General features: G+C 52.9%; 1 protein-coding gene across 1 annotated transcript in view; it reads right to left on the reverse strand.

Moving 5' to 3' along the window:
* ATRN (attractin) overlaps window positions 1-27,145 on the reverse strand; it is a 146,255-nt gene that overhangs the window by 67,156 nt on the left and 51,954 nt on the right. Inside the window, exons 4-18 of the mRNA XM_044428469.1 lie at window positions 26,853-26,981; window positions 24,370-24,575; window positions 23,027-23,195; window positions 20,218-20,308; window positions 19,505-19,748; window positions 18,290-18,473; window positions 15,946-16,100; window positions 12,551-12,635; window positions 10,165-10,385; window positions 9,908-10,029; window positions 8,664-8,802; window positions 5,703-5,884; window positions 4,664-4,880; window positions 3,337-3,522; window positions 1,824-2,072 (exon numbers count right to left, since the gene is read on the reverse strand). Of these exons, the coding sequence (XP_044284404.1) occupies window positions 1,824-2,072; window positions 3,337-3,522; window positions 4,664-4,880; window positions 5,703-5,884; window positions 8,664-8,802; window positions 9,908-10,029; window positions 10,165-10,385; window positions 12,551-12,635; window positions 15,946-16,100; window positions 18,290-18,473; window positions 19,505-19,748; window positions 20,218-20,308; window positions 23,027-23,195; window positions 24,370-24,575; window positions 26,853-26,981 (2,579 nt within the window). The remainder of the gene's footprint in view (window positions 1-1,823; window positions 2,073-3,336; window positions 3,523-4,663; window positions 4,881-5,702; window positions 5,885-8,663; window positions 8,803-9,907; window positions 10,030-10,164; window positions 10,386-12,550; window positions 12,636-15,945; window positions 16,101-18,289; window positions 18,474-19,504; window positions 19,749-20,217; window positions 20,309-23,026; window positions 23,196-24,369; window positions 24,576-26,852; window positions 26,982-27,145) is intronic.

Below are 27,145 nucleotides of genomic sequence, written 5' to 3' on the forward strand. Positions count from 1 at the left end.
CCTGCTTATTTAATTTATTAGATTTATATCTTGCTTCCCCCCCCCCTTTTTTTTTTTAAAGAACTCAAAGCAGCTTACATCATTAACTTCCTGCTGCTTTCAGTCTTTTCTCCAGTTGAGGCCTTGTGCTCTGTGGCAAAGCCCATGTGTGCGATTGCACAGAGACCACAAAGGAGAACATTAACTTCTTGCTGCTTTCAGTCTTATCCCCACAACAACAACCCTGTGAGGTAGGCTGGGCTGAGAGTCTGCGACTGGCCTAAAGTCACCCAGTGGGCTCCATGGCTGAGTGGGGACTAGAACTCAGCTCCTCTGAGTCCCAGTCCCGTGCTCTTAACCACTACACCACAATGGCTAGAAATGCCTTTTTCATGTTGCTATTAAGACAGAGCCAAGCAGGTTTTCCATCTTGAAAGCAGGGATTTCAGGGAGGGCCAACACCCAACCAAAACCCTTTCTTTCATCTTTTTCACAGCTTTTGTCAGTCCTTATTTTCTCCCACAGTTTTGCTTCTGCAGCCATATTTTCCCTCCATTCCATTCCTCCAACTCGTCCCAGCCCATCAGGGATGATCACAACACTCAGTTGTAAATCAGGTTTAGCTCTGCACTGACATCACTACAGAAAAATTACAGCAGGGAAATCCCTCCTGTACTGGTTGTGCTGAGTTGGGTCAATCAGGCATCCATCTAAGAGCAATTTCTTAGCTCTTTCCCATCAGCCCCACCAAAAATAAAATAAAATCGGCAAGGGAGCAGCAACACTGGATTCTGATTAAGGTTTTCATAGCGCTAGACTCCATTTTGGCTCTGCACATGTTTTTCTCCAAATATTTCTATCAGATTTCTACACAGGGAAAGATGCAGCTACTCCACCGGCTTTGCCGAGAAACCACCTTCTTCAGGCTTGTCTCCCTCAGTGCTTTGAATTTCCTCTGGCTAGTCTAGGAACTCAGAAACTAGTACCAGTTTGCTTCTCCTGTATTTTGTCCCCATCCCTTTTTCCTCTTTATCTTTTAAATTAAAGGCTTGTGGGCGGGGATCGTCTTATTTGCCATTGATCTCATATAAGCTGCTTTGGGGGTCCTTTCAGCCGAAAAGTAAAACATGTTTTATATAAGTGAAATGGGGCTTCTTTGATTTGGCATTCAGTGACTTTCTCACTAATTATTGCTGACATCTCTGCAAGAGCAAAGCTGACCTAAGTATCATCTGGTCCCATTTTCAGGCGAGCAGAAACATTTGCTGGAATAAATAAATAAGTAAATAAATAAAGCCAAAATCACTCTCTCTGTTGCACCCACTCTGACTGATTGTATTAGAAAAACATGTGAGCTTTCAGGGGTAAGTTTATGATCAGTGTGGCATTGCATTTATATCCCACCTGTTTTGCTCTTGTGAGGAATTCAAGGCAGGTTACATAGTTCCATTTTACCCTGACAAGAACCACCCTAGGCTGGCAGTGAGATTTATGGCTGGGTAGGGGCTGGAAACCACATGCTCCAGAGCCCCAGTCCAACTCTAAGCACCACACCGTGCTGGCCCTCAGTAACAGACACAAAAATGAGTGCCTGGGACTGGGACTCAGGAGATCTGGGATCTAGTCCCCGCTCGTCCACGGAGCTCACCGGGTGACTTCACACTGTGGCCGCCGTGAGGATGAGGTTGAGAGAGGCTGGAGAATTAGGAAACCTGCCTTTTGCTCCTTCAAAGGAGAAAGGCAGGATATAAATATGATAAACAAACAAACAAACCAAAAGGTGTTAAATAATAACAATTTGTCTACAGTAAGTGTTCCGGAATTCATATTCCGGAATGAATTACCTGGACACTGAATAAAAGACCAGTTATAGTTATTCTCGGTCAGACACATGGTGACGTCGAGGGCGGGTTCCAGGTACGAGCTTCCTCCTGTGGGCGGGGAAGGTGGAGACGGCTTCGGCATCCTCACTGGACCTCTGGAAGACCCTTCAATGCACTTCCCCTTGCCCGTGTTGCTGGGGTCCGTGCACCAGCCACACCCAGGCTGCTCCAAGCAGTGAGCGCAAGTGAAGTAGCCAGAACAATTTTCAGCTGTGGGGGGGAGAGAGAAAGAGAGAGGCACTGATCAAAAAATAAGCCAACGGTACTTTAAGGCTCCACACTCCGGGTTGGTTGACACGCATCACTAACCTACGGATCGTCCACGCTCCAGCTCAGACTCCTCACTCCCATTCCTACTCTATTTCCTACTCAGAAAATTCAAAACCCGCTCTTTTGTTTGGAAGAACTGCAACTAAAAGACAAGATGTGGAGTGGATTTCTATCTCTTTTCTTGTAGGTGAGGGCTTCTCAAATATTGAATAACACAATTATCATAACTTAAAATTAGGCATGCATAATAAGGGCACCTTGGGAGCACAAATCTCATAGTCATTTTAATGTATCAATTAACTGTACAGAACCGAATTGGAAGGGTCCATGTTTGAAGCGCGTGATGCTTATCTTCAATCACTAGGTGGCAGAGCTCTCTAACCAGCTGATACCTTTGCAGTCAAGGCAGATCAGAGCCAAGGGAAAGTACTAGAAGGACAGGGTCTTAAATCCACCTCATTCCTCTGCTGTGGGTCGGCTGCCACTGGGAACCGCTGGGATGGCCTAGGCCACACCTGGGCATGGCTGCCAGTAGATCAGGGGGGCACAGTGGGTTTGACTCCAACAGCAGTGCACCTCTGCATGAAAGCACTAACACACTAAGGGCTTTTCCAACCCATGTGAAGCTGGGCGCATCTGCTGGTGACGAATGCAGCTGAGCGGAGACTTTATACTTGTGGACTGGCCAGCATCAGGGTACACCCAACAAATACTGCAGGCCAGGCCAGGAATACAAGTGTCTTGTTAGTGATGTCAAAAGATTCTCTAGAATTTTCATGACTTTGGGAAGTGGCTCATTATATTATATTACATTATTATTTTATTTTATGAATGAATGAATGAATGAATGAATGAGACTTCTATGCCGCCCCATTCGCCGAAGTTATGAGATGATGGTCATAAAGGGGACGCCGCTAAAGCCCTACTCAGCATTTTGACCAACAAACCCTCTGAATCCAGACCGCGGCATGATGCCCGCTCCAGCTGGGCCGGGGCTTCGAACCCCGGGCGCCAAGTCCGGCCCAAACATCACGCCCTGGCCGCGCGGTGCGGTGGTGCGTACGCGTGGACGTGTGCGCGGGGCCGCCGATGGGACCGCGGCCCTCATGCCAAGACGCCAAGAGGAGAGAGCACCCCGTGGGGGGGCAGCCACCCTTCTGGAAGACACGCCCCGGGGCGCCGCCGCGGGAGGAAGCCTGCTTACGTGGACAGCTGCTCACGGTGTGCCACTCCATGCACTGGCCGTACGGGAAGGAGGCCACGTAGGCGTTGGAGGCCACGCACTGCCTCTTGTCGCTGCACCACATGCACTCTGAGTTGCTGCTCGTGCACTCGCTGCAGGCCGTCCTCAAGCCGCAGGGGGTGCGGCACTGCTTGGCACTGTGGTTGGCTGCGCGTTCGGAACACAGAGTCACTGCGAGCGGCGTCTCCCACACGAGCCCTTTACACACACTTGCATCTTCCCCACCTCGCTGCAGAAACCCAGGGGAACACTGCGCTGCGGTCGTCAGAGACCCGTCAGTTCCCCTGCCCACCCGGGAGACAGCCGGCTCCTGGCACAGCCTCCTTTCAACATCCCCGCAGCCCCCTCCCTCCCTCGTTAAGCCTTTCTTTGTCACCCCGGCTATGCAGCCGCCTTGCGTTTCCCTTCCACCAAACGGGCTAGAATGCCTCTGAAGTGCAGCGTGTCCTCTCTCTCGAGCATGATACCCTTGCTTTTGAAGCCACACGGTCTGCAGGCACACCAGGCCTCTTGTCCCCCAAGCCTTCCAAGCATCTCTGCTACATAGTCCCTTTTGCAGCAGGAAGGGGCCAAAAGCCTCCTCAGAGTAAGTTGCCCCTCCGAGGGGCATACCGTCTGCCAAGGCCGCCTAGAAGCGCCTGGGCCATCCTACCACAGGCACCTGCGCGGGCTTGCGGCTTGCCTCCATCACAGCCTGCCGCGCACGGTCGGCATGGGACCAGTTCATCTTACGTGCAGGAGGACCGTAGCTCAGTGCACGTGAGCCATGGGCAAGGGGCCCGGGCCCAGGCGCCGCGGACTCCCTGGCAGGGCTGGTGAACAGCCTTGTCCGGGATCCTGGCGAGCAGCTCCGAGCCAGTGTAGGTAGCGCTGCGGGGGCGAGGCCAAGGGGTCTGGCTCAGCCGGAGGCAGCCGCCTGCCTTCCTGGCTGTGCCGGCGGCCGATGCCATGTGGCTCCTTGGCCCATCTCCACGCCTACCCTCCTCAGACAGGCAGAGCAACTTCCTCCGGAGCCTCGCTCACTCTCTTCTTGCCAGAGTCATTTCCACTGCACAGTGGCTGCTCTCGGGTGGCTCCGTCTCGAGCCATCAGACCTCAAGGTGCCAGCGGAAGCCGACCCCAGCTTAGAAGAGCCGGACAGCCGCCGGTGCACAGGCTGAGCCCTCACGGGATCCGGGGGCAAGCCCCTGCAGCGTCCAGCACCCCGCCACCTGGTGCGTGCACCCCCCCCCCGCAGGGGCTCCGCCGCCCCGGCCGAGCGCGAGAGCCGCGCTGAGCCGCGCCTTACCGGGCCGCTCGCAGACGCTGCCGTTCACGACGTTGATGCACGTGGCCGCCTTCAGCCCTCGGCTGCTTGGCTCGGCCAGGTACCCGCAGAACCCGATGTCGCTCGGCTCCCCGGGCAGCCACTGCAGCGACGTGTTCGTGAAAGGAGACATATCTTCCCAACACCAGTACGAGATGTTGATCTTCCGCAGCCCGACCCAGGGTGTTAAGGCTTTGTGCTGGGGGAGGGGAGCGGGGGGAGACACGAATGTTCAGCTGGAGCAGCACCCCCACGGTTTCAGGGGTGTGCTTTAAGGAGGGGTGCTGGCCTAAGGCCCAACCCATGGACATTTTCAGGATGCCAGGATATTCTCTCAGGGACGAAGCTGCTGCCAGGCATCGCCTTCCACGCGTTGGCCTACCGACCACAGCATCCTACATGCGCGCAAGGTGGCTGGCCAGTGAATGAGGGCATTTATGTCCTCCCTCTCCAGCCTTCTCTAGGGCTCACCAACCCGTTCATAAATACGTGGGGCTTCATAACCACGGGTTCCACACAAAACAAAAACAAACCCAGACCCCTAGAACAGTTCACTTTAGCCCAAGTTGTGTCGACACACCAGTGCGGAAGGGAGGTGGAAAGGCGCAAGTTGTGCGGAGGAGACCTCAGAGTGCGCTAGAGCCCTGCAGCTGTTCTCTCGCAGCTGCGCAATGCCTGCATCAAGTTTATGGGTAGTTGGGCCCATCAGGGATGGCTAGATGTGGAGACAGTCCAACAGAAACAAGAAACGAGGCCATATGGAAAAGATCCAGGTAACCCCAGTCATTCCACAGACAAAGCAGTAAAACACACGCACATCACACATTGCTTTTGGATGAGTTAACCGAAAAGAAAAGAAAAAATCATGTTAGCAAGAGATGCCAAAGTTACCTTGGATACAATCTCGCTTTGGAGAAATGCACATTTCAACAGCCCCCTTTGAAAGAGGCTGCTCCATTCAGTTCACACGGGTCTCTCCAAGCACCCGGCCACAACCTCAGAGGTGCCGCGGATCACTCACCGAGGACTGGGTCTTCTGGAGCTCCTTGAGAAGGAATTCCACCTTCTTCTGGGTCGTGAGCGATGCCAGGACAGCATTGTGGTTTCTGCAGGCTAGCTTAGCGTTGTCGTAGCTGTCCTTTGTGTTTGTGATCCTCAGACAAGAATTGCCAACCAAGAGCCACGTCGCCCCACAGATGTTTTCTGCAAAACACACACATTCCTCTTCTCGCTTTGCTTGCGGCGACTGCCCAGGGACAATCTGAGGCCTCCAAGAAATCGCCATCTTGAATACAACTGGCCACTTAACAAGAGACACACTGGGATTAAGGTGGAAAGGAAGCAGCCACGGGAGGAGTTCAACTACGCATGAGTCCTTGGGCCAAGCTCTACGGTGCGGTGGCGCCCCATCTATGAAATGCGCTCCCCAGAGAGGTCCGCCTGGCGCCGTCGCTACTCATTTTTCGGCGCCAGGCAAAGACCTTTTTATTTAAGCGTCATTTTAATTGTTAATTTAATTGTTAATATTGATTTTATATCCTTGGCCAGGTCGACTCAAATTACATTGTTTTTATATTGTGATTATTTATTTATTGATGTGAGTCCCCCCGAGGCCTCGGCGAATGGGGTGGCGTAGAAGCTTCCTAAATCAATAAATAACCCTAACCCTGTGTGAAGTAAGAACCAGACAGGGAAGCTTTAGGAAAAGGCGGTTCGTTTTAGACCCTGAGAAACAACTGAGGCACAAAGAGAACAGCCAAATTAAGTGCGCTTTATGCACTGATATTTCTTACAGACTTGTGTGCTAAACTGATTTGGACAATAACAAAGTGAGCAAACCACAGGAAATACGTCCCGTTACAGACCACTAAAAAAAATTCAGCTTGCACCGGCACGTCAAAAGGAGGGGCCAGGAAAGGATACAAACCTGTCAGGGTCATTTGCACTGCCACTGTCACTGTCTCAGGTCAACCCAGTGCGATTTGGGAAGGAGGGGATCAGACAGCAGCCATGCTTCCTCCCGGCACGTAGCCTCAGGAGGCCAGTTCAGGACGTCCTGCAGATCGCTGCCTACAGCCCTGACCTGCCTGCAAAGAGCTCTACACGTCGGCCTGCACCACAGACAGCTAAGGCGATGCTTAAAGCCCCAGCTGCTGCTGCATGGAGCATGGCCCAACCCGGCACCGCTGGATTCTGCCTCGGCCTGCTGCAGACAAAGGAACTGTTGGTACTGACTTGGTACAACCTCGATTGTAATTCTGGCTGCGCTATAGATTATGGCCCCTGAGGGGAAGGGAGGCAGACCAATACTCTTGGGAATTTCTATCTATCTATCTATCTAGCTATTTATTTATTTATTTAGGGGCCTTCTATGCCGCCCCATTCACCGAAGCCTCGGGGCAGCTCACAAACCATAAATAAATAGAATTCAATAAAACAATATAAATTAACAATATAAATTAAGTCGCCCTGGCCAAAGAATAAAATGAATAAATAATATTAACAATTAAAATAACATTTGAATAAAAAGGTCTTCGCCTGGCGCCGAAAAACAAATAACAACGGCGCCAGGAGGACCTCTCTGGGGAGCGCATTCCATAGAATTCTGCGTTCTGAACTTGGCAAGTGCGGAATATGAAGGCCCGTGCAAAAGATTCCGTGTTTGCGTGAATTCAGAACCTGGCAAGAACATCCTCTCAACCTCTGCATCCCCCCCACCCCCTCCTCCGCTGCAGCAAAAGCAGAGAGCCCCTGGCCACTCCAATTCCCTCACGGCCACTCGCCCACAAAGGCAGTCTCCAATTGGTTCGGCTTGATGCTAATCATACAGCAAGCAACCAGGTTTAATTTAAAACCGTGCTCCATGGGACTGTAGCTTTGATTAGCCACGGCTGGCTTTCTTTCCACTCCGGCAGGCCAGGAGTCCTCACCAGGTAAACCTTGAAGACGGTCCGGCTATTTCAGTCGCTTCAGAACAGAGCTGCCAGGTTACTAACGGGAACTGGCAGGTTTTCGCATGTAACGGCTACCAACTGAAGTCCGGGCCCAATTTAAGGTGCTGGGGATGACCTACAAAGCCCGATACGGCTTGGGTCGTGGATACCTGAAGGAGCGCCTTCTCCCCCATGTGCCCTCCAGCCCCTTGAGATCGGAGGCGGAGGTCATTCTTTGGGAGCCCTCCTTGAAAGAGATCAGGAGGGTGACCACCCGGAGGAGGGCCTTCTCTGTGGTGGCGCCCCGACTGTGGAACATGCTCTCCAGGGAGGTCCACCTGGCGTCGATGCTTCTTTCCTTTCGGCGCCAGGCGAAAACCTTTTTATTCTCCCACTATTTTAACTGCTAATTTGATTTAATCTGTGGTTTTGCACCTATCCTGGATGCTGTGCTACTCTCACTTTTATTCCATTTTGTCATTGTTGTTGTGAACCGTTCCAGGATGCTTGTGATGGGATGGTATGCAAAAGTTTTAAATAAATAAATACAGCGCAAACACGGCAGAGGCAGGGCTAGTGGGGCAGCAGCCCAGCAAGAAGCGCCCTCCTACTCTTCCCTCAAACCTGGCACTGCTGCTGCGAGACGGGCTGCCAAGCACCTCCCTTCCCCACCATCTGGTGGCTCATCTCCCCGAGATCTCACACAGCTGCGAAGAGGAGCAAATTCACTGCTAGAGGAGAGCTCAAGACCGTAAGAACCAAGCGACCCTTGAGATCGGAGGCGGAGATCCTTAGGGAGCCCTCCCTGAAAGAGATCAGGGGGGTGACTACCTGGAGGAAGGCCTTCTCTGTGGTGGCACCACAGAGAAGGCCCTGGGTGGAGGAAGCCGGCCGGGGCTCTTGCCCCCCTGTCCTGCCCTACAAGCCCTCCTTGGTACCACAAGCAGGCTTCTTTTCCCCCTGGTGCAAGGAGAGGATTTCTCACTCGTTGAGCGTGGGTGGGCAGGGAAAAGCTCATCCGGATGTTACACCCCGAAACACCGACCTACCGGGCAAAGCAATGCATTCTTGATTCCGGCTTTCCCACTGACAGTTCTGGTCCAGGCCACAGCTCTTACAGCTGGTCTTTTTGTTACAGTAAAAGGCAGGATTATCCTTTGGGCAATTTTCAAATGCAGCAATGGGAGTCTAAAAGAGAGAGCAATGGGTAAGCCTTTTCGGTCACGACGTACACAAGGAGAATCAAGCATTCTGCAAACGGGGCAACCGGATGAGTCCATAAATGCAGCCGCAAACGTATTCGCTGAGGAGACGAAGCAAAAACCAGCATAAGCACCCCAGTCGAGCTGTAATATGGCAACCTCGCTTATCAAAGAACCTTGAATGCCTGTGGGACCCCCCCCGCCCGCCCACCACTTGAGTTTTTACAGGAGGGAGATGATGCCCTTTGGCCCACACTGCGCATGCGAGCATCCTCACAGCACAAGGCTTTGGTCCACCCCAAACTGGAATCCCACAACACCTCCCAGTAAGCTCCGTTTTGCCACTGATTCCTCCTGTGGAGCAGCCAGGCGAGGCATCTCAAGGGCCGTGACTCTAGGGCTGGAACTGGGCAGCCACCTGCTGGCCAAACAGCCCGCACGCGTCCCTCTGGGAGTGTCTGGAACACCACAGGAAGCGGCCGCAAGGCAGCTGGGGGCCACCTGCTTTTAAGCCGTGTGAAAGTATGCCAGGACCAGCAAGGACAGAGGGAGAGCAGCCCCGAAGGGTGGGCCATCCGGAGTTAGCGTCCTGGATGGGCTGAGCCAGGTAACCGTGCAGGTACCATACAGGACAGACAGGTGACCATCACCACCACCCAGTGATGTCATTTGCAATTCCGTGCTGCACCCCGCGACAGGAGAACTGCAGCGCCAGAATCTCAGCTCTCATTTTAAACCGGCCCCGTTAAACCTTTAAGCTGCAGAGCGGCCTGGAAGCACATAAGCAACAGCTTGAAGAGCCAGAGGGGGGACCAAAGAGGATTTTCCGGGGCAGGGGGTGGGGGCGGCAGAATCCTGCATGCCGCTCAGTCCCCTGCGCATCTCTGAGTGTGTGCTTGTCCGTACGACAAGGGAAGGATTTCACAGCGCGTATAAAATCCTCCTCCTGCTTCCCTCCTCCTCATTTATGGGGCTACAGAACGCAATCGAAGCTGCCCACCCGGGCTCGTCAAGGTAGCCGCGACTGCTGGCAGGCGACTTCCTGGCCGTGGGAGGGAGGGATGCTCGGAGGTGAGCTAGGAAGCGATTACCTGGTCTTCTGAGCAGTTGCTGCTCCGCGACACACACTGGTCTGTGCACCAGTGGCACTTGTTTGTGTTGGCTGTACAGCTGTAGCAGTCTGTAATCTGATCACATTTTTCATGGTCGACAACTAGCCGGCAAGAGAAGAGGGGAAAAAACCCGCATGAGCAGACAAAGGCTTCCCCTGACCACGTCCTACAAGGCCGACTCGCCTGCAGATGTCACACGCACGTGACGGAGGGGCCGCTCGGCCTGCACTGCCTACCTGTCCAGGGCGGGCATTCCTCAGCCGCTCTTTGTTCTTGCTGCGCCGTGGCCATTTCCCAGGGGAGGCACTGGGAATTGGAACTGTTCCACACACATCGGAGCCCAGGGCCGGCCCTCACGCAGGAGGTCTCGTTGTTGTGCACTTCACAGCTTTCTGGGGTGTACTTCACAATGTCGCCCAACAAGAGGCTATTAAAGCCTCCAAAGAGATACATGGTGCTGACCAAGGAAGGAAAGGAGAAGGGCCGGATGAATGGCTTGCGGCTTCTTCACGGTATACAGCACACGGCACTTGTCGCGGACTGGGCTGCGGCCCTCTGAAGCGGGCCCATGGACGTTCACCCGTGTCCAGTCCGCGCATTCCCATCCCGTGCGATGCCGCCACCCATCCGCAGTGGCCCTGGACGATCCGCAGCCCATGAGCCACCGAGGGACAAGCCTGCTGCTCTCTCTGCCCAGCTGGGACTGCCCCTCCTCCTGAAAGGCCACACCGACCGGCAGGGGGCACGGCTCACACATGTGGCTGGACTGCACGTGGCCCGGTGGCTCCCGAGCGCTGCAGGCTGGTGCCACAGACAGCGCGCCTCTTTCCTGTGCTCATCAACTTCTCTTCAGGGAAAAACAAAGACCAAAACGAATCGAGCTGATTACACTATAGTGAAGAGCAAGGCAGGGGACCAGCAGGAGCCACACTGCGGGACTACACACCAGTGCGAAAGGGCGTGATCAGGTCAATGGCTCGGCAGTGAGCTGCCAAGAGTCTCACAAACTCTTTTTAAAGGATGCTTCTAGTCCTCATGGCTACAGAGAAAACTGGCAACAGAGCACTGGCCTGAAGAAATATTAGGAACGGGAGAAGGGCGAAGTGCACTCCGAGGAGCGAGGGTTCCAGCTTCACCCGTTATTCTTTACTGGTCTGCACTTCCACAGGCCACCCCAGGCCAGTCCGCCTGCACTCCCACTCTGCCGTCCTGGGCTAAACCCCTTAAGGCTTCTGGCCCTTGGGATTTCCAATCAGCTTAAATAAATACACCAGAATACATTCCGTGTTATGCATTCACACACGCATATACACACAAATGCATGAGCGAATAGCTCACATAATGTATTGTGATTACAGAATTCCTATTCCTTCAGTGCAGAAGTGTTAAAGAACGCAGTATGCCCAGAAACTGATAAGTTGGCTGAGTACCACCTGCACAGAATGGAAACTGGACTTCCAAAAGGGGTTTTTTTAAATGAACCCACAGAGTGTGGGAATGGCTTCTTTGTGTACCTTAAGACAAAAAACTGTGGCTGTACAGATTAAGTGATGGATGGCTGAAGTCAAATGCAGAGCGAAAGATACAAGGAGTTCAAGAAGGAGCTAACAGTAACAAACCAAAGCAGTGAACGGCTTTTGCCCAAGAGAAGATTTAAGACGGAGCTCTCAAAAAGGCGATAAAACCATGTTGTTATGATAGGAGGTACATTAGCTAGCGAATGGGGTGGAAAAGCCGAGTTGGAAATTGTTGTTCAAAGCAACGATGGAGGCAAAACTCAATGAGCTAAGCCATCGTGTTTCAAAACTGGTAAAAGTACTTTTGCACAATTAACCCATTGAGTTCATTACCGTGGGAAGGTAATAGTAAAGCAACTAGCATATCTGGGGGGGGGAAACAAAACAAGGGGAACCCCCACCCCCCCAAGGAGCAGCTCAGATTCGGGCCCACTGCAAAAGCCCACTGGTGTGGTCCCGACACAAACCTAATGCTTCCTGCTAAGAAAAAAGCATCAAAACTGCAGACAGATTGTCACATCCAGGCATTCTGCACACCTACAAGCAAGCAGTGGGCCAGGACGCAGCAGCTAATGTCCTGGGACAGCCACCTCACGTGGCAGCTACACAGCCTGTGCGTGTCCCATGCTCCCCTGCCCGCCCGCCCGCCCGCCAAGCCACAGCTGGCCATCCCGATCAGCCATTGGTCCAGAAAGTTTTACTTCGTGAAAGCACCACATGGTGACCCTCTTCGGCCTAGCAGAAGCCCTCCAGCACCGCTATGCCATGAGCCATGTAACAGTACGGACTATCCTGCCCCCATGGGTCAGAGGTCTCCGCAATCACCTCCCGTCTTTTCTCCATCGAATGTATTCAGACAACGAGCATTAAGGAACGAGAATTAATGACAGCCCTCTACAGTGTAAGCCACAGAATGGCTCCCCGCCCCCCAGAGGCAGCCCCCGGTGTGACTGCCCGACGTTCTGTCCCCGGGATTTACAGCAGCTGCAATGACGACAGCCATCCATCTCCTAACGTGACCCATTATTTGGGGGAAAGCATGCAGAAGCAGGCTGTGCCCCCCTCTCCCCACCCCCAGAATAATGCGAAAGTACCGCGCTCTTACTTGTTGCTCAGCACGGCAGAATGTCCAAACCTGTTGACATCGTGGGGAAGGTCAGGCAGAGGAAGCATAGACCAGTGATCGCAAGCTGGAAGCAAGCAAGAACTTCATTTCAAAACAGCTCCTTCAGGCACGTTCACCAGTATTTTTGGTGGAACACCGTCTTACATGGCTCCAGAAGCGATTTAAATCGTGACACAAGGACCCCATTAGCTGTACAGAAATGCTACAGTGCTTCAAAGAAACACAAGCAATACACACTCCTCCAAGGCTACAGAGATAAGGTAAACGTAGACATCATTGCAACTATTTTTCCTAGCCCCTTCACAAACTTGTATAAGAAAATCACTTTTCGCTGCGCCAAAGAAAGTTCCTTCTCTGAAGACAACTAGCTTCTCCTCCCCACCCCACCAAAAAAAACTGCTTTAGGCCTAGACGGTTAAATCCCAAAACAATTTAATCGAATTGCATAAATATTTGTCATCTGCAGCTGATGTCACAGATAGGTACAGTTGTGTCACAACTCCAGTTGTTAGAGCTCACTGGGGCTTTAAGGAGAAGAGGACGGCAAATGATGCAGAATCTCTTTTCACTACCCTCAACCCTGACCCCCGTTATCCTAATATTTAGATCTTGTTTCACGTTTGCTTTCCCGGATTCCCCCGTTATTCAAGAACTGTACAGTCACCCCAACCAAAAGCAACTGATAAAGTAAACAGAGATCCGTCTATAAACTTTAAAGTTTGCTTAATGCGGTATCTTTGGGCTAATGTCTCAAAGCACTTCCTGTCTAGAAAATCGTGCCTTCTCTCTTCTTGAGATTCAGGTTCTTTGGGGTCAAAAGCAACAAATGCTGATTTAAGCATTTAAGTTTTACATTGCTTTACTTTAATCAAATAGAATTAGGGGGTTAATAAAAATGTGCAAAGGAGGAAAACAGGCTCCAGACTGCTACGGGATGTCAGATGAATATTTGACACATTGAAAAATAGCATTATGGTGCCTCTGCAAAGCTCATCCCAGGCTTCCAAACCAGACACAAAGACACCATTCAGAATCACGCCAGTGAATGGTTTGGGCTACCTATAATTTGGAACCCGAACAGACTGAACTTCCAAGCATACAGGCAAAGCACGGTCCAGAACTCTTTCCTCGTTTTCCTCCTTTCTCAGTCTCCTGCGTTTGCTTTTGCCCACAAGATGCAGCCCCCTCCGGAGGCACAGTGGCAGCTGGAAATACGGCCCATCCACTCCAAAGCCATGCTCAGCCCAGTTCACACGTGCCCGATTCCAAATGCGTTCAAGGCCCTGGCTTCGACGATTCAGATATACCCCGGACCACAGGGGATGAACCAAGCCTCCCTGCGAGCCCTTGACCGGGGTACATAGAACAGCTGCTCTTGCAAATGCTTTGGGCAGTTGGCCATTAGCAGGGAGGGGAATTGCTAGGGTTCGGGATGGGACTTGGTTGGATCCGTGGCATTCAAAGAGGAGTCTGTGGATGACTTTAACTGCCCGCAGAAATTATACTGGGTTGTTCTGAAGTAATCACAGCACATTCGCTGTGACAGCTCAACGACTCAATGGATAAATGCGCTACTCCTGTTTTTAAAGGCAGATCTAAGGGAAAGTGAGTCAGGGCGTTCAATGGTGTTTCTCTTCATCCAGCAAGCAGAGAGCTCTAAGGCCAAGGAACATATTTTTGTAGATTAGGAGTAGTTGGAACATACCTGTTTCTACGTGGCTTTCTCCCTGTTTTGCTGGCAACCAAGTACGGGGCAGAAAGCTAATGGGCCTGAAATTACCAAGAATTATTTCCTTCCTGACCTTTGAATTAAGCCAACCTTAGCTTTTTATCTCCGAGATCCACAAGAAGTTGTAACTGTTTGTGGTTCTTAAAATATGTCCCGCTTCTCAGGGAAACCAGGGCTGGCATTTCGATGCATGCTCATATAGCCCTACCCAACCTGGCACCCCTCCCACACGTGTTGGACTACAGCCCCCATCAGCCGCAGCCAGCGTTCCTAATGGCCATGGTTGGTGGGGAAGACGTGAGAAGCAGTTGGGCATCTGTGGGGACACCAGTTTGGGGGAGGCTTCAAGTGCGAAAGGGCTATGCAATCAGGAAAAGCTTTACTGGGCTTTTGACAACTTTGAAGCAATCCATGTTTAAAAACACATGCAACACTAGAAATACAGGCACTGAACTCTTCTCCGGAAAGGGATTAGCAAAAATGATTGCTGGGTCACAGCTTGTGGGGAAAATGAATTGTTCAAAAAGTCCAGGAATTACAGTGAGGTCTTTCTACAAACCCAGATACAGCATTAAGAGATGAGCTGGATTTTATTTTTCTGTGTATAAACTGATCCTTATCCTGCGTTAGGAAAAACAGCGCTGTGGATTCGTGGCATGCTGCCCTCTTCTGGCCATCCAAAGTTTGCGTGGCCTTTTTAATCGGGTCGCTGCCACACAGGAGTTTTAGTCCCAAACATAGTTACCCACCCAGTGCCCGCAACTCCCACTCCCGGGGAGCACGCACTGGTCCTGCTGCCCACAGGGCTGCTCCTGCTCTCACGAGATGCACAGCTAGTTAGGTCCAGCGTGAGCCGGTCCCAGAACAGCCCCTTCCCGTGCAGGACGGCAAGAAAGCGGCTTGAGCTCACTGCACAGGCACAGGAAAAGTTCGCTCAGGTGCACTGTTAGCAGTCTTATGATTTTCCTTGGCTTTCCAGGAACTAAACTCACACACAACCTAAACTGGCCTTTCGATGGAAGGATGCGCATACTCCGAAAAGGCAAAAGCTGGGCACCTTTGCCAAGAAAACATTTGCCACGTTTCCCCGGCGGCAGGCATCTTTGAGCACAAGGTCTGGAGCTGGCGGATGAAGCTCTGAGGCGAGCATTGCCTCTAGCTGATCACAGAAATGCTGGCTGCCTGTCTTGAAGGTAACGTGAGCCAGTGCGGCCCAGGACTGCTACCAGCTACCATTTTAGGCAGTTCTGCTACCGCAGATTTTCTCATGAAGGACAGAGCCATGTGCAGAATCTGACAGGGCAACAGCAGAGCAAACAGCGGTGTCTGAAGTACAGGGCATAAATATCCAGAATAAATCGGTAAGCTGCGACTTGTCCCCAGACAAAGCAGGAAAAAAGCAAGCCCTGCGGTTAAGCTGCCCTCACCATTTTGGATAAGCAGAAAAGGAGGAAAGAACAAAGTAGCAACTCTTGGGCTCTAACTGCAATGCTTCAAGTAAACAGGACTGAGTGGTTTGCTGGGTCTTAAATGGGAGGCAGGGCTGGGGTGTGGGGCAGGGGGACCTTGCATCTTGGCAGATCGATTTTTGGAAGACTTGAGATTTGTTAGCAGGGAGTTCGTTCAGCATCCAAATGGGACTTACCCAGGTCATATGCCATGAAGTCTGAGGAAAAGCACTTGGCACCATGGCTCATGGAGGTGTCGTTGTGAGTGTTTCCTCCGAAAACAAGCATGGTCCCGCTGATGATCACCGCAGAGTGCAAGTATCGGGAGAGCTTGCTCTCTTTGAGAATCGTCCTGCAGGAAGAAAGAAGCAACGGGTTCAAGGGCACCGCCGCCGACTTCTAAGTCAAGCGAGACTGACTGTGCCTGAAAGAAGCACGGCTTGCGGGTGGCAAGTCAGAGGATCCGAGTGACACGGGGGAGACCCAAATGACTCGCCGCTGCCCGGTGCCTTGCTCGTAAAGGCCTTTTAGCAACGAGTGCCTTCGGGAGAGCAGGAGGGAAACGCTGCGAGAGGATCCCCCGCTGGGCCTACACTCCCTTCTCCTCTGTCCTCTCACACCGAGCCAGGATCTTGTACTGGACCGAATCTTTTGGCATTAACACTTGGTTATTAACCGGGAAGGGGAGAGCGAGCATGAGCTGTTCTACTGCCCCTCTGGCCAAGTCTCCCCACTGGAATATCTAGGTGGGGAACCTGCACTAACCTTCAAGAGGGCCTGGCATAAGGACCAGGTTCGGCTTGACAGTGGGGTTTCATTCATCAAAGCCAGGCAGCCAGCGAACCGCTATAAAGCGGCATACAAAGCACATTCTGCTGTGTGAGGCTGCAGAATATTCCCACTTGAAACTTCCCCCAAGAAAAAGACCTATGTAAATAGGATTTATTTATGTTATTATTTATTAAAACATTTTTTAATAAATAATAAAATAAAAGGATGGTACTGAAGCAATCTCTGCATACTTTACGTCAAGCATATCTCCTCTTCTGTTTTAGACTCTACTTCCTAAGCAAAGGGTAGAACCTGTAAGCAGGTTGCTTACACTGCCACCAGCTCCCAGATGCCCCACACAATGAAGCCCAGCACTTCGGCAAGGGAGATGCAGTGTGTCTCTGAAACAAGGAAGCCCCGACACAAATGGAAATGCTTATTTTGGGGCGATGGCGGGTGAGTGGAGCTCCTTTAGGTGACCTCCATTTCAGCTTGCTTTGGATGGCCTGGAAAGCACGGAATCAAATTTGTGCGGTAGAGGGAGGACTCAAGCTCGCACAAGAGAATTGGCAGGGCACAGAAGTCGGTGGGGACGTAAATGCCCCATTGGATTCTGCCCCGAGAGGATCATAACATACTTCCTGTTTCCCTCCTCCTGCACCTTAAGGCTGTGTATCTTAATTAACTCCTTCCTGCCAATCATGCACGGGGGATCTCCATACACACGTCGGGATGGGCAGCTCAGTGTACTGCTCTCCTTAGCAGCTCCATGCGAGTTCTTCCAGAAGTCTGCCTCATCGTTTCCATCCATCCATCCTTATCCATCCATTATTTTCTACTCATTTAGGCCCAACGTATATCTTTCTGTATGTTGTGACCCATTTTGTGAAAGATTTTATCTGAGCGATGGTATCACACAATTTGGAGAAATGCAAGAACAGAAAAATAAAAATAATTGCAACTCAGTCCATGACTGGGGACATGCAAATCGGGTGAGTGAGCAAAAAAATGACAGAAGAGCATCCTCACACCGCATCCATCCAAGTACGGTTAGTGCATCGATCAATGTTTCCATAGCACAGGGACTGGGCCTGTTCTGCCTAGGAAAAGAATCCTTCAGGGGATGTGGGAACGATTCTGAATCAGAGGAAGCGGCAGGGTGCACATCTGCAGCCAGACTGCCAAGGCCAGAGAACAGCGCTAAGCTGAGAGATCACGGAGAATCAGTTACATACTGTGTGAAACCTTAGCAAGCAGGCGAATGAGGAGGAGGGCAGATCAAGCCTCATGAGGCAAAGGCAGAGGCAAAGGCAAGCAGCAGGATCTGCCTTGAAGGCAAGGTTTGCCCATTTCAATTTGAAAGCCGAGACAGGTGTTTAGTTTATCCTTATCCTGAAGCTGCTTTTCCCCAGCCACCAGTATCCTAACTTGGCTTGGCTTCTCTGCTAGTGACTTCTGCAATCATTTCGGTTTGTACTTTGCAGCAGGCCTGGTTGGTCCACATTAACATAACAATGCCTTTTAGTTAGAAAGCAAAGCCATTGTCCTGGCCTGCTTGGAAGGAGGGGGGGCGGACTGGTTGCCACACGCAGGTGTCTCTCCAGGATCCTGCCTGGGCATCGCGATGAACACAGCTGGCTCCTGCATTACAGCAGCATTTCCCCAGGGTTTCAGTTTTTAAGTCCAGGCACAGAAGGTTCCGGCATCGACCAGGATACCAAAGTTCTTCAGCAGGCTACCTGAAGTGCCAAAGCAAATCCAGATACCTACCACTTGTATGTGTTGACTTCATACTTGTACAAATCGTCAGTCAGCCTGTATTTGTTGGCACTGAATGCCTTGTAACCCCCGTGGGTGTAGACGGACTTGGTGCTCGGGTCATACACGCTGCTGTGGCCGTAGCCTCCTTGCACCAGGGCTCCGGTCGTCTGCAAAACGCTCCATGTGTTCCTTGCTGAAAGAGGGTAAGAGGCAGACATGAATGGTCCAACGCCTCACTGTTTTTTACACTTGTCATTGTTCTTGTACTTGGTTGTAAACCAGAGCGCTTCGGCTATGGATGACACAAACAACAAACAAACCACCACAAGTATGTTTGTTTGTTTGTTTGCTTTATTTCTATGTTGACCCAATCGCTGAGGCTCTTTGGGCAGTCGGCACACAATTTCCCAAAGAGCAATAAAAAGGGACAGGTAGACATATTTAACACGGTAACTCCTCACAGAAGGGATGGTCTCCCTTACACCAATCCTTCCTGCTGCTGGATAAGAATGCTCCTCTGCTTCTTCGCCCCTCTTTACACTTATTTATTTATTTTTACATTTGTATGCCGCCCCGTACTCTAAGCGGAGACTCTGAGTGGACTAGCAGACTTCCATTGGCAAGCAAAAGGCAACGGGGTGCTTTAACTAGTCCCTATACTTGGGATTTTTGATGTGCACATGGATTTAAATGGTTACCTAACCCCAAAGTGACGGGTTCCTGGTTCCAGGGATGGTAATGGTAAAGCACTAGATTCCCACTGTTTCAGCACACTAACAGGCACAGACGGTCTACATCCAATTGATAAGGCTCTGGCAGAGGGACGGGCGAGAGAATGGGAAGAGGCAGGTGAACACCAGGGAGCTGAGGGGGAGCAGATACCTGGCAATGGAAACGCAAACCAGGCGGGGCCGCAACAGTAGTAACAACCACGGAGAAAACACTGAGGGCGTCCAAAGGAATTGTGCCGGGAGACAGAGGGAGTGCCTCGTTCTGTGGGGTGGCAGCTGACGGGCAGAGAATTAAGGAGGCGGGCGAGTAAAGGCAGCATGGCGGAAGCCTGCAGGAAAGATGGACCCTGGAGGGATGGCACGCAGCTGGCCTTACCAAGAGGGCGCTCAGGGGAGGAGAGGGGCAGGCTAGGGCAGGCAGCGGCCCGCTCCAGCCGGGATGGCACTCCGCCGCAGCGGAGATGCCAGGCGTCCACGTCCGGGCAACACCTACCCAGATTGTACTCCTGCACGCTGCTGATGTATCCGTAAAGGGCGCAGTGCCCAAAGATGACGAGCATCACCACACTGCCGCTGTCCAGTGTGACGATGTGCGCCGAGTGGCCCACCACGGCGTACTGCTCCTTGGCCTTCGGGGTCACGTGAACCCATGACTGGTTTGCAATATGGAATACCCACAGCTCACTGGTTACGTTCCCCGTTTCGTCTATCTTCCCTCCGTACATGTAGATTTTATTCTAGAAAGAAAACCAGAAGAACTGTTTTTACATGACAATGCACGGTGCGTAAACCTGACCCATTCAAGAACTCAAATTTGCGCCAGCAAATGCAGGCGTCACACTTGGCTTTACCCGGTACAGCGAGGGCTGATCGTTAGCAGTAGTGCAGCAATGCCTGCTGCTTGCTAGCCAATGTCAAGAACCACCAACAGCCTAGTAAGTGACCCAGTTTCAAGCTCACAGCCACCATTTACTGGTAAACAGTAGCATTTTAATAGGAGTAGTTAATCAACAAAGAAATCGCCCAGAGCCCGTAGACTAGTGACGACTGACAGCTTTCTCCTCCATGCATCTGTCTCCTCTCTTTTAAAGCCCAGTCCACATGGAAAACTGCCTGCTTTCCTGGAGACAGGTGTGACTGAGGCAGGTCCCGGTTTCAGGCAAGATGAGGGCCAGGGCCTCGCGGACACCAACAAAAGCCACTTACTTCATGCAAGGACAGCGAATGCCCGTATCTGATCGTGACCGCGTTCACACTGCTGTTCAGGGGCAGCCATTCCTGGGAATTAAGGTCATACCTGCATAATGAAAAGGATAAGTTACACTGGCGTGTCCTTCGGCACTCAGGCACAATGCTGCTATTTATACCTTCACGACGCAGGCGGGGTCAGAATAAAGCAAGCCGAGTAAAAGGGCTGAAAAGAGCATTTATGGATAAGCCGAGTGTACAAATGAAGCCACGGGTGACTCGGGCATCACTGTTCTGTTGAAAATATAAACTGCCGAGGGGGGTCTTTTGCTTTTCGGGGGGAAATGTATCCCTGTAGTAACATGTTCAAGCAACCCATGGAGGAAACAGTGCAAGGAAGAGAACTGGTTTCGTTTAGTGTGGTCTTCAAATATTCTGCTTGCACTCCCTGCGGCGCTGCGGATGAGTCGCCGTGTTCCAGTCTTTTTACCCTGAAGTTCAAGGGCCACATGCCTGCTAAGCAGACACTCACATGAGCTGCCAGTTCTGCACTGCCTTTACTGAAGACAGCCGTACTGGTTTCGTGAGGTTCCATACAGCCAGAAAACACTGTCAGGGAAAGACTCCCCTTATTACTGTTTATTAAACATCGAACTCTACTTCCCCCCCTCAACAGCCCTGAACACGGTCCCAGCGAGCAGCAGCAGCAGCAGCCGCCCAGTGCTGCGGAGGCGCTGCGTCATCCAGCATCCACACACAAGAGCTGCGTGGGAGCAGTGGCAGGCCGGGCCATCTTGGGGGTCCCCGCACCCCAGAGCACCGGAATGAAGCGACAGAGACAGAAGGGGCGTGGAGGACACTGAAGCCGTGCCTCTCCTTGGGACAACTAAGCCATGGAGCATAGCACCAGGATGATGCCAGGAAAGAGTGGGAGTAAAGAAGCAAGAGAGCTGAGCATCGGGTTTTAGTTTAGCTGCAAAGTCGTGCCCGACCCATCACGACCCCATGGACAGCATTCCTCCAGGCCTTCCTGTCCTCCACCATCCCCCGGGGTTCACCCACCGCCCCAGTGACCCCATCCAGCCACCTCATCCTCTGCCGCCCCCTCCTTCTTTTGCCGTCAATTGTTCCCAGCACCAGGTTCTTCTCCAGGGAGCCCTTCCTTCTCATTCGGTGGCCAAGCATTTGAGTTCCGTCTTCAGGATCTGGCCTTCTGAAGAGCACTGGGTAGGCCCAGCGATATACACTGCCAACAGTCTGGCAGCTCGGCTCAGCCCAAGGTAGGACAAACCACTGAGCTTGAAGCAAAGCACCCTTGGTAGTCCCAGGGCTTGCTCCCACTGCGAGGTGCAACTTTTCTGGATCCCCATGTGCAAAGCTTGGCAGGTGCCCTGCTGAGGCGACACACTCGGCACGGAGGCCCCCAAGGTATCAGAAGGGCTCAGGTGTGCCGCCAGGGCTGCTGAGCCGGACGAGAGAAAAGTGTGCTGCCGCAATGCAGCAACGGGTGCGTCATGCTGCTCGCTCTGGACACACGGGCAGTGCAAGCAGAGGGCACAAACGCCGGCCCGGAAGTGTGGGTCCCGCCCGAGGGAGGCGCATGCTTGGCAGTGGATCACAGGCACATGCAGCATGTGGGGCAAACTCCAGAAGGATCACGAAGGAACACGAGGTCCTGCGCATGCGCCACCTCCCAGGGGGCCTCCACTCTGGGGCACTGATGCTCAAGACTGAGATGAGCCCAGGAGTCAGTCACCTGGGCCCACCGCTAGGAAGCCGGAGACCTACAGAAGTAGGTCTGCGGGAGTTACTCGATGGTGCTTCCACCTGCTGATCTCCCTGGAGGTGAGGGGGGCTCAGGTTATCCTCACGCAAGGCCAGCCGCCACCGGCCCCTGCAGGCTTCCCGGAACAAAACGGACGGGCAGAAAAAAGCACTTTGGCAATACCAGACAGAACGCAGACGTGCGAGCCAACCTGAATGAGGAGCCCCTTGGCTGAAACACCTGGGCCCAAGCTCTGCTTCCACACAGTCACGCCGTGGTGACTTCTGCTGGGTTCTTTATAAGGACTTGGTCCTAGGGAGGCGCAGGAGCCCCGTGAGCCGTGACTGTGCCATGCAGTTCCTGGAATGCCCCACGGTGGGGAGCGATCCCTCCACAGGGGAGAGGTCCGACGTCTGGGTCTGCCCCCGGTGTGCACATGGTAACCCCGATCCTGCGTGACTCTCGCAGAGGAACCAGGTACCAAGACTTGGAAAAAGCAATGGAGTTTCTCCCAGATCAGCCACAGAAAGACCTCTGTCTGAGCTGGGGAGCAGATGAGTGGGAAGATGCCCGTCCCATGAAATGGGCCGCCACGGTGAGCCTGGGGGTCTGTCTTCACCAGCAGGAGGGCAGTGGGGCTGTAGAGCTCCACTGGTGACGAGCCCCTCAGAGGCGCTGGCCTCCCCAACCCAAGTGAGCCCCCCAGGGTCTTCCAGAACCACCCTCGGCCCCCAGATGGCCACAGCCGGCCAGCCACAGGTCTAGGAGGGCAGGAGCCGTGCCTGACGCCAAAGCAGACCATAAGACTCCCTGCGTTTGCTTAACGAAGCATTTCTAGGCTGGCTTTTAAGAAGCCCTCACAGAGGCAGTTTCCAGAAGAGCAGAGGGGGAGAAGGTCAGCACCTCACAGGAGCCTGCAGTTCCACACGCAAAGGTAAGGCACCCTCTTTAACTGGAGTGCAGTTGCATGGAACTGGCCCACGCACCCTGCGTGCACATGCGCACACACGCACTGCCATTTCCATGTTCATCTTGCGAAGCTTCGTCTTCCATTCTACTCACGCCAAAACCATCTCGGCATCCGTGTGGTTGAACAGGTAGCCTCCGACCACCCACATGACGTCATCTTGGACGACGGCCTTGTGGGAGGCTCTGGGAAGTTTGGGGATGTAGAACTCTTGGTGCGTCCAAAACGAGCGGTTCGCCGGAACAGGAACTGAGCAATCAGTACCTGGAGGGAGCAGAACATGGGCACCAGTTGCCTGTCGTACACTGGCAGAGCGTACGTACATTGGCCACCTCATGGAGTGACATTTAACTAGGGTCAAGCGCTCCACGACACAGAAATGGCACGGGCACAATGTGGTCGCGACAAGATGCCAGCGCCCTTTGCCCACAGGGGCTCAGAGTGACGCTCCTGTGACAGGAAGGCAGGCTGGCGGACCGGAGACCTCGATGCAAGGCCGAGCGGCCGTGGGGCTCGCTGCCGCAATGGGGCAGGGAGCCAGGCGGCGGAAAGATGGGGTGCGAGGGACCAGAGGCCCCAGCGGACACGGACGCGTGCCGTGAGCCCAACTCCTCCCCTCCAGCAGTATCAGCCTCACCAGTGTTTCTTTGCTAACTCTCTTTATTACTGCATGGGTGCCTCTGAGCGTACACAGAGCAACGTGTTGAGCCCTTTCTGCCATTCCTTGCCTGGGGGAGGAATGCTGAGAAAGTGGGCTTGCCTTCATTCCTCCCATCGTGCCCCTAGCTGGACCTCTCCCCAAAGAGGACCTTTAGCTGCCAAGTCCACCCCTTCTGGAGGCAAGGATTCCCCATTAGAAAAACCACCCATTTCAATGTCTCCCCCCTAAAGCTGCAGCTCCTCCCGATTCCCATGGCCAGGCTGATGGGCCCCTCTGTCTCCCCCACAGCTACTTCCTGTGGAGTCTCAGAATCCGGAATGGCAGTCGGCATCTGAAGCATTTCAAAAACAGTCCCATGCTCAGAATCTGAGCTGCCAGTCCTGCCAGAGCCGGTAGCCTCCCGTGCGCACGCCTGAGATGCGACAGGATGTATGTGCACGGGAAGAGTAAACAAGGCTTAGAGGGTGTGGGGCGAACTGGGAGAGGAGGAGGAGGGAGGCCAGGGGCAAGTAAGCACAGAGGAACGGCAGAAAACCCAGACAAATGGCGCTCCTCGAACAAGAGAGTGCCGTGCATGGGGGGCCCTGTGGGAGCGGGGCTGGCTTCGCATCCGAACCCGGAGAGGCAGCTGCAACTGCGGCTGCAGATCTCTTGCCTGGGTGTTATTGGCCGTCAGAACATATTGAACTGCAAGCAAGCATGTGAGCACGACAGAAAGCCTGGCTGGGCGTCGCGAGCCCTCAGGAACGCCGTTCGTCACAGAGGCGCATTGCTCACCTTGCCAGCCAGAGAAGCACACGCACCCCTGGGTGCCGTTCGCGTCGCACTGCCCTCGCTCTGGGGCACCGCAGTCTTCCGGGCAATGGGGGATGTCACAGGCCTCTCCTCTCCAATGTTCCGCACACTCGCATTCCACCACTTTGCTGCTGTTCGTGAGCTTGCACTCCCCTCGGCCGGAGCAGTTGTGCGGACACACATTAAAGCTGCGGACAGAGAGCCGGAAGGACTGGATTGGAGATGTGTGTTCACGCAATGCTGAGGGAATGGAGAGCTTAACAGGGAACACACCCGACACACGTCCAGCACAACCAAAGGGCGGGCTGTTTCATTTTGAAGCAAGGACAAACTATTCTACCCTTCAACACACTAATTGCCTTGCGTGCACTGTCAGGGCAGTGAAATAGCAATGCTTTCCCTACTTTTTTGAACGCTTTTCTGGAGATGCATCTACTGAGCCAAACAGTGTTACGCCTTTCAGATTAATTAACGGAGTGCCAGGGCAGGAAAGGTGCAGCTGGAAAAAGCAGGCAGGAGGAGAGCGGCAGGCATCAGCTGGGCCACAACACGCGTTCCTAGGAAGACCGGGTGGCTATGCCTGACTGACGTGAGAAAAACCATTTTTATTGTTTCTCATATTGTATCCCATATTAAGATATTCTGGCTACCTAACAAAATCAAAACCACCATACAATTAATTGAAAACATTAATAGCAGTTTGAAACAATTAAGAAGAGCATTAACAGAGCATTAAAACACCGAAGGGAGATAAGTTAAGCAGCAGCACAATGGTCCGTTTGATTGTTGTCACATAAAAGGTACTCAGCGATAAAAGTGTCGTTAGTGTCCGCCTGAAGGCCGGGGGCAGGGGGGGGCTGACTTCGGCAACCACTAATAGGACCCTCTTTCGTGCAGCTACCAAACCTACTTGAGAACAGGACCCCAATGCACTTGAGGAGAGTCATCCTGAAGGCGACCGTCCCTGAAACACCCTGGATCAAGGCCGGCTGGGCCTTAAGCACTGCCTGAGTGCTTGAATCAAGCTCCAAGCCCACGGGAGACGGCTTGGCTCAGAATCAGAGGCGCTCCCCGTGCCCGGCTGCAGCTCTCCTGACAACCCCCTTTTGTGCCATCTCCAGCTTCTGCGGGGGCTCCTCTGTGTACACTGGGCTGCAGTCATCCAGTGCGGATGCCCCCACAGCAATGTGCTTGGGGAAGATGGCAGCACTGAGCTGCCGTGGGCAGGAGGAAGTCTGCAGGATGCGGCCCTCAGAGACACAAGGAGCTCCGCTGAGCTCCCTCAAACCTAGCCAAGGGGCGCACCTGCTTGATTCTGATCAGACCAGCAGTGTCTGGGCAACCAGGCAGCTGCTGTACAAGGGCTTAAGAGCAAAACCTGTGGAAGGACAACAGCTCTGCCACAGAGCACAAGGTCTGCATGAGTCAGGCCCAGGCCCAGGCCCCAAGAAGCCCCGTGCAAACGTTTCAAGCGGCAGCTGAGGAGGAAAAGCTCTGCCTGAGAGCCCAAAGGGCTGCTGGCAGCCTGCGCTGACATCACCGGCCGAGACAGATAGAGCCCACCCTGGACCAGAACAGCTGGCTGTGCTTCCAAAGCGGTCGCACCGTGCCACGGCCAAGTACTGGCTGCTGCCACAAGGTGGCACTACAGCTTCTAGAATGTCGGCTCTGGGCTGCCAACAGAGACCCCATGGAACAGAAGCCCGTTCTCGCTGGGCTGGCCGTGTCCTGCAGCTGAGCTGTCAGTTCCTCCACCGCTTCAGTGTGAAGAATTAGAGGGCACCTTCGCACTGAGAGACGCTGGGAGATCAGGTGTAAGTACACCTAATATTTGTTCATGGACCAACACTGTACATAACAGACATCCCGCATTTTCCTGAGGAGGAGGAGGAGGAGGAGGTAATTAATATCACAACGCCAGCGACACAGCTGTTAATCCTCCCACCAAGGCTAAAAAAAACCGCAACTGCTAAACTACTGGGGCTGAAATCAAGCTAAATAGGCATGTTTGTCTAATAAAATACATCAGAGACTTTGCCCTTTACAAAGTTATAAACAGTACACCCCTGTGAAGTCACAGTTCAGCATTCGCGGCTTTCAGTCTTTCGCAGAATTTTTCTCCGAGCGAGTCCAGGCTGATCTCCTTGCGAGTAAGTCAGTGCCTCCTGGCAAGGAGATCATTTCCTCTGAGCTTGGACTTGCTCCGAGAAAACGACCTCCGGCCCGCCCCTGCCCCGCCACACGCGCCTCCCGCCTGCGCCACCGTAGCAGCTGGCGCCCATTGCCGGCACCGAATTTGCGGTTTTTCACAATTCACAGGTGCTTTAGGAACATAACCCCCGCGAATTTCAGGGGACTACTGTATCCTTTTTCGACAGCACCCAAAAATGCTATCAGGGAATAGCTCCACAAAGCGTGTTGATTCAGTACTTTGAAGCCTTAATATGCAGTAGCTAAAAACTTACTTGTAGGTGATGTTAAATCCTGTCAAATTATAAGCTGCATCGCTGAAGAAATGCAAGAGTGCATAGCCAGAGGTGGCTACGATCTCCGGGACTGTTTCGTTGCTCTCCTTCTCGGGGACAATAAGGCCGCTGGAAGAGACAAGGCATCACCGTAAGAGGAGAGCGCTTCAGCCAGTTGTGCAGGCCCCGAAGAAATGCTTCATTGTATGCAAAAAAAAGCGCAAGCTGAATTTCAAACCTGTGATGTTTCTGGCAACTTAGTTGGAGGTGTTCACACAGCCACTGAAAGATGT

Source organism: Varanus komodoensis, unplaced genomic scaffold (genome assembly GCF_004798865.1).
Source record: "Varanus komodoensis strain SLA01 unplaced genomic scaffold, ASM479886v1 scaffold2, whole genome shotgun sequence".
NCBI lineage: Eukaryota > Metazoa > Chordata > Lepidosauria > Squamata > Varanidae > Varanus > Varanus komodoensis.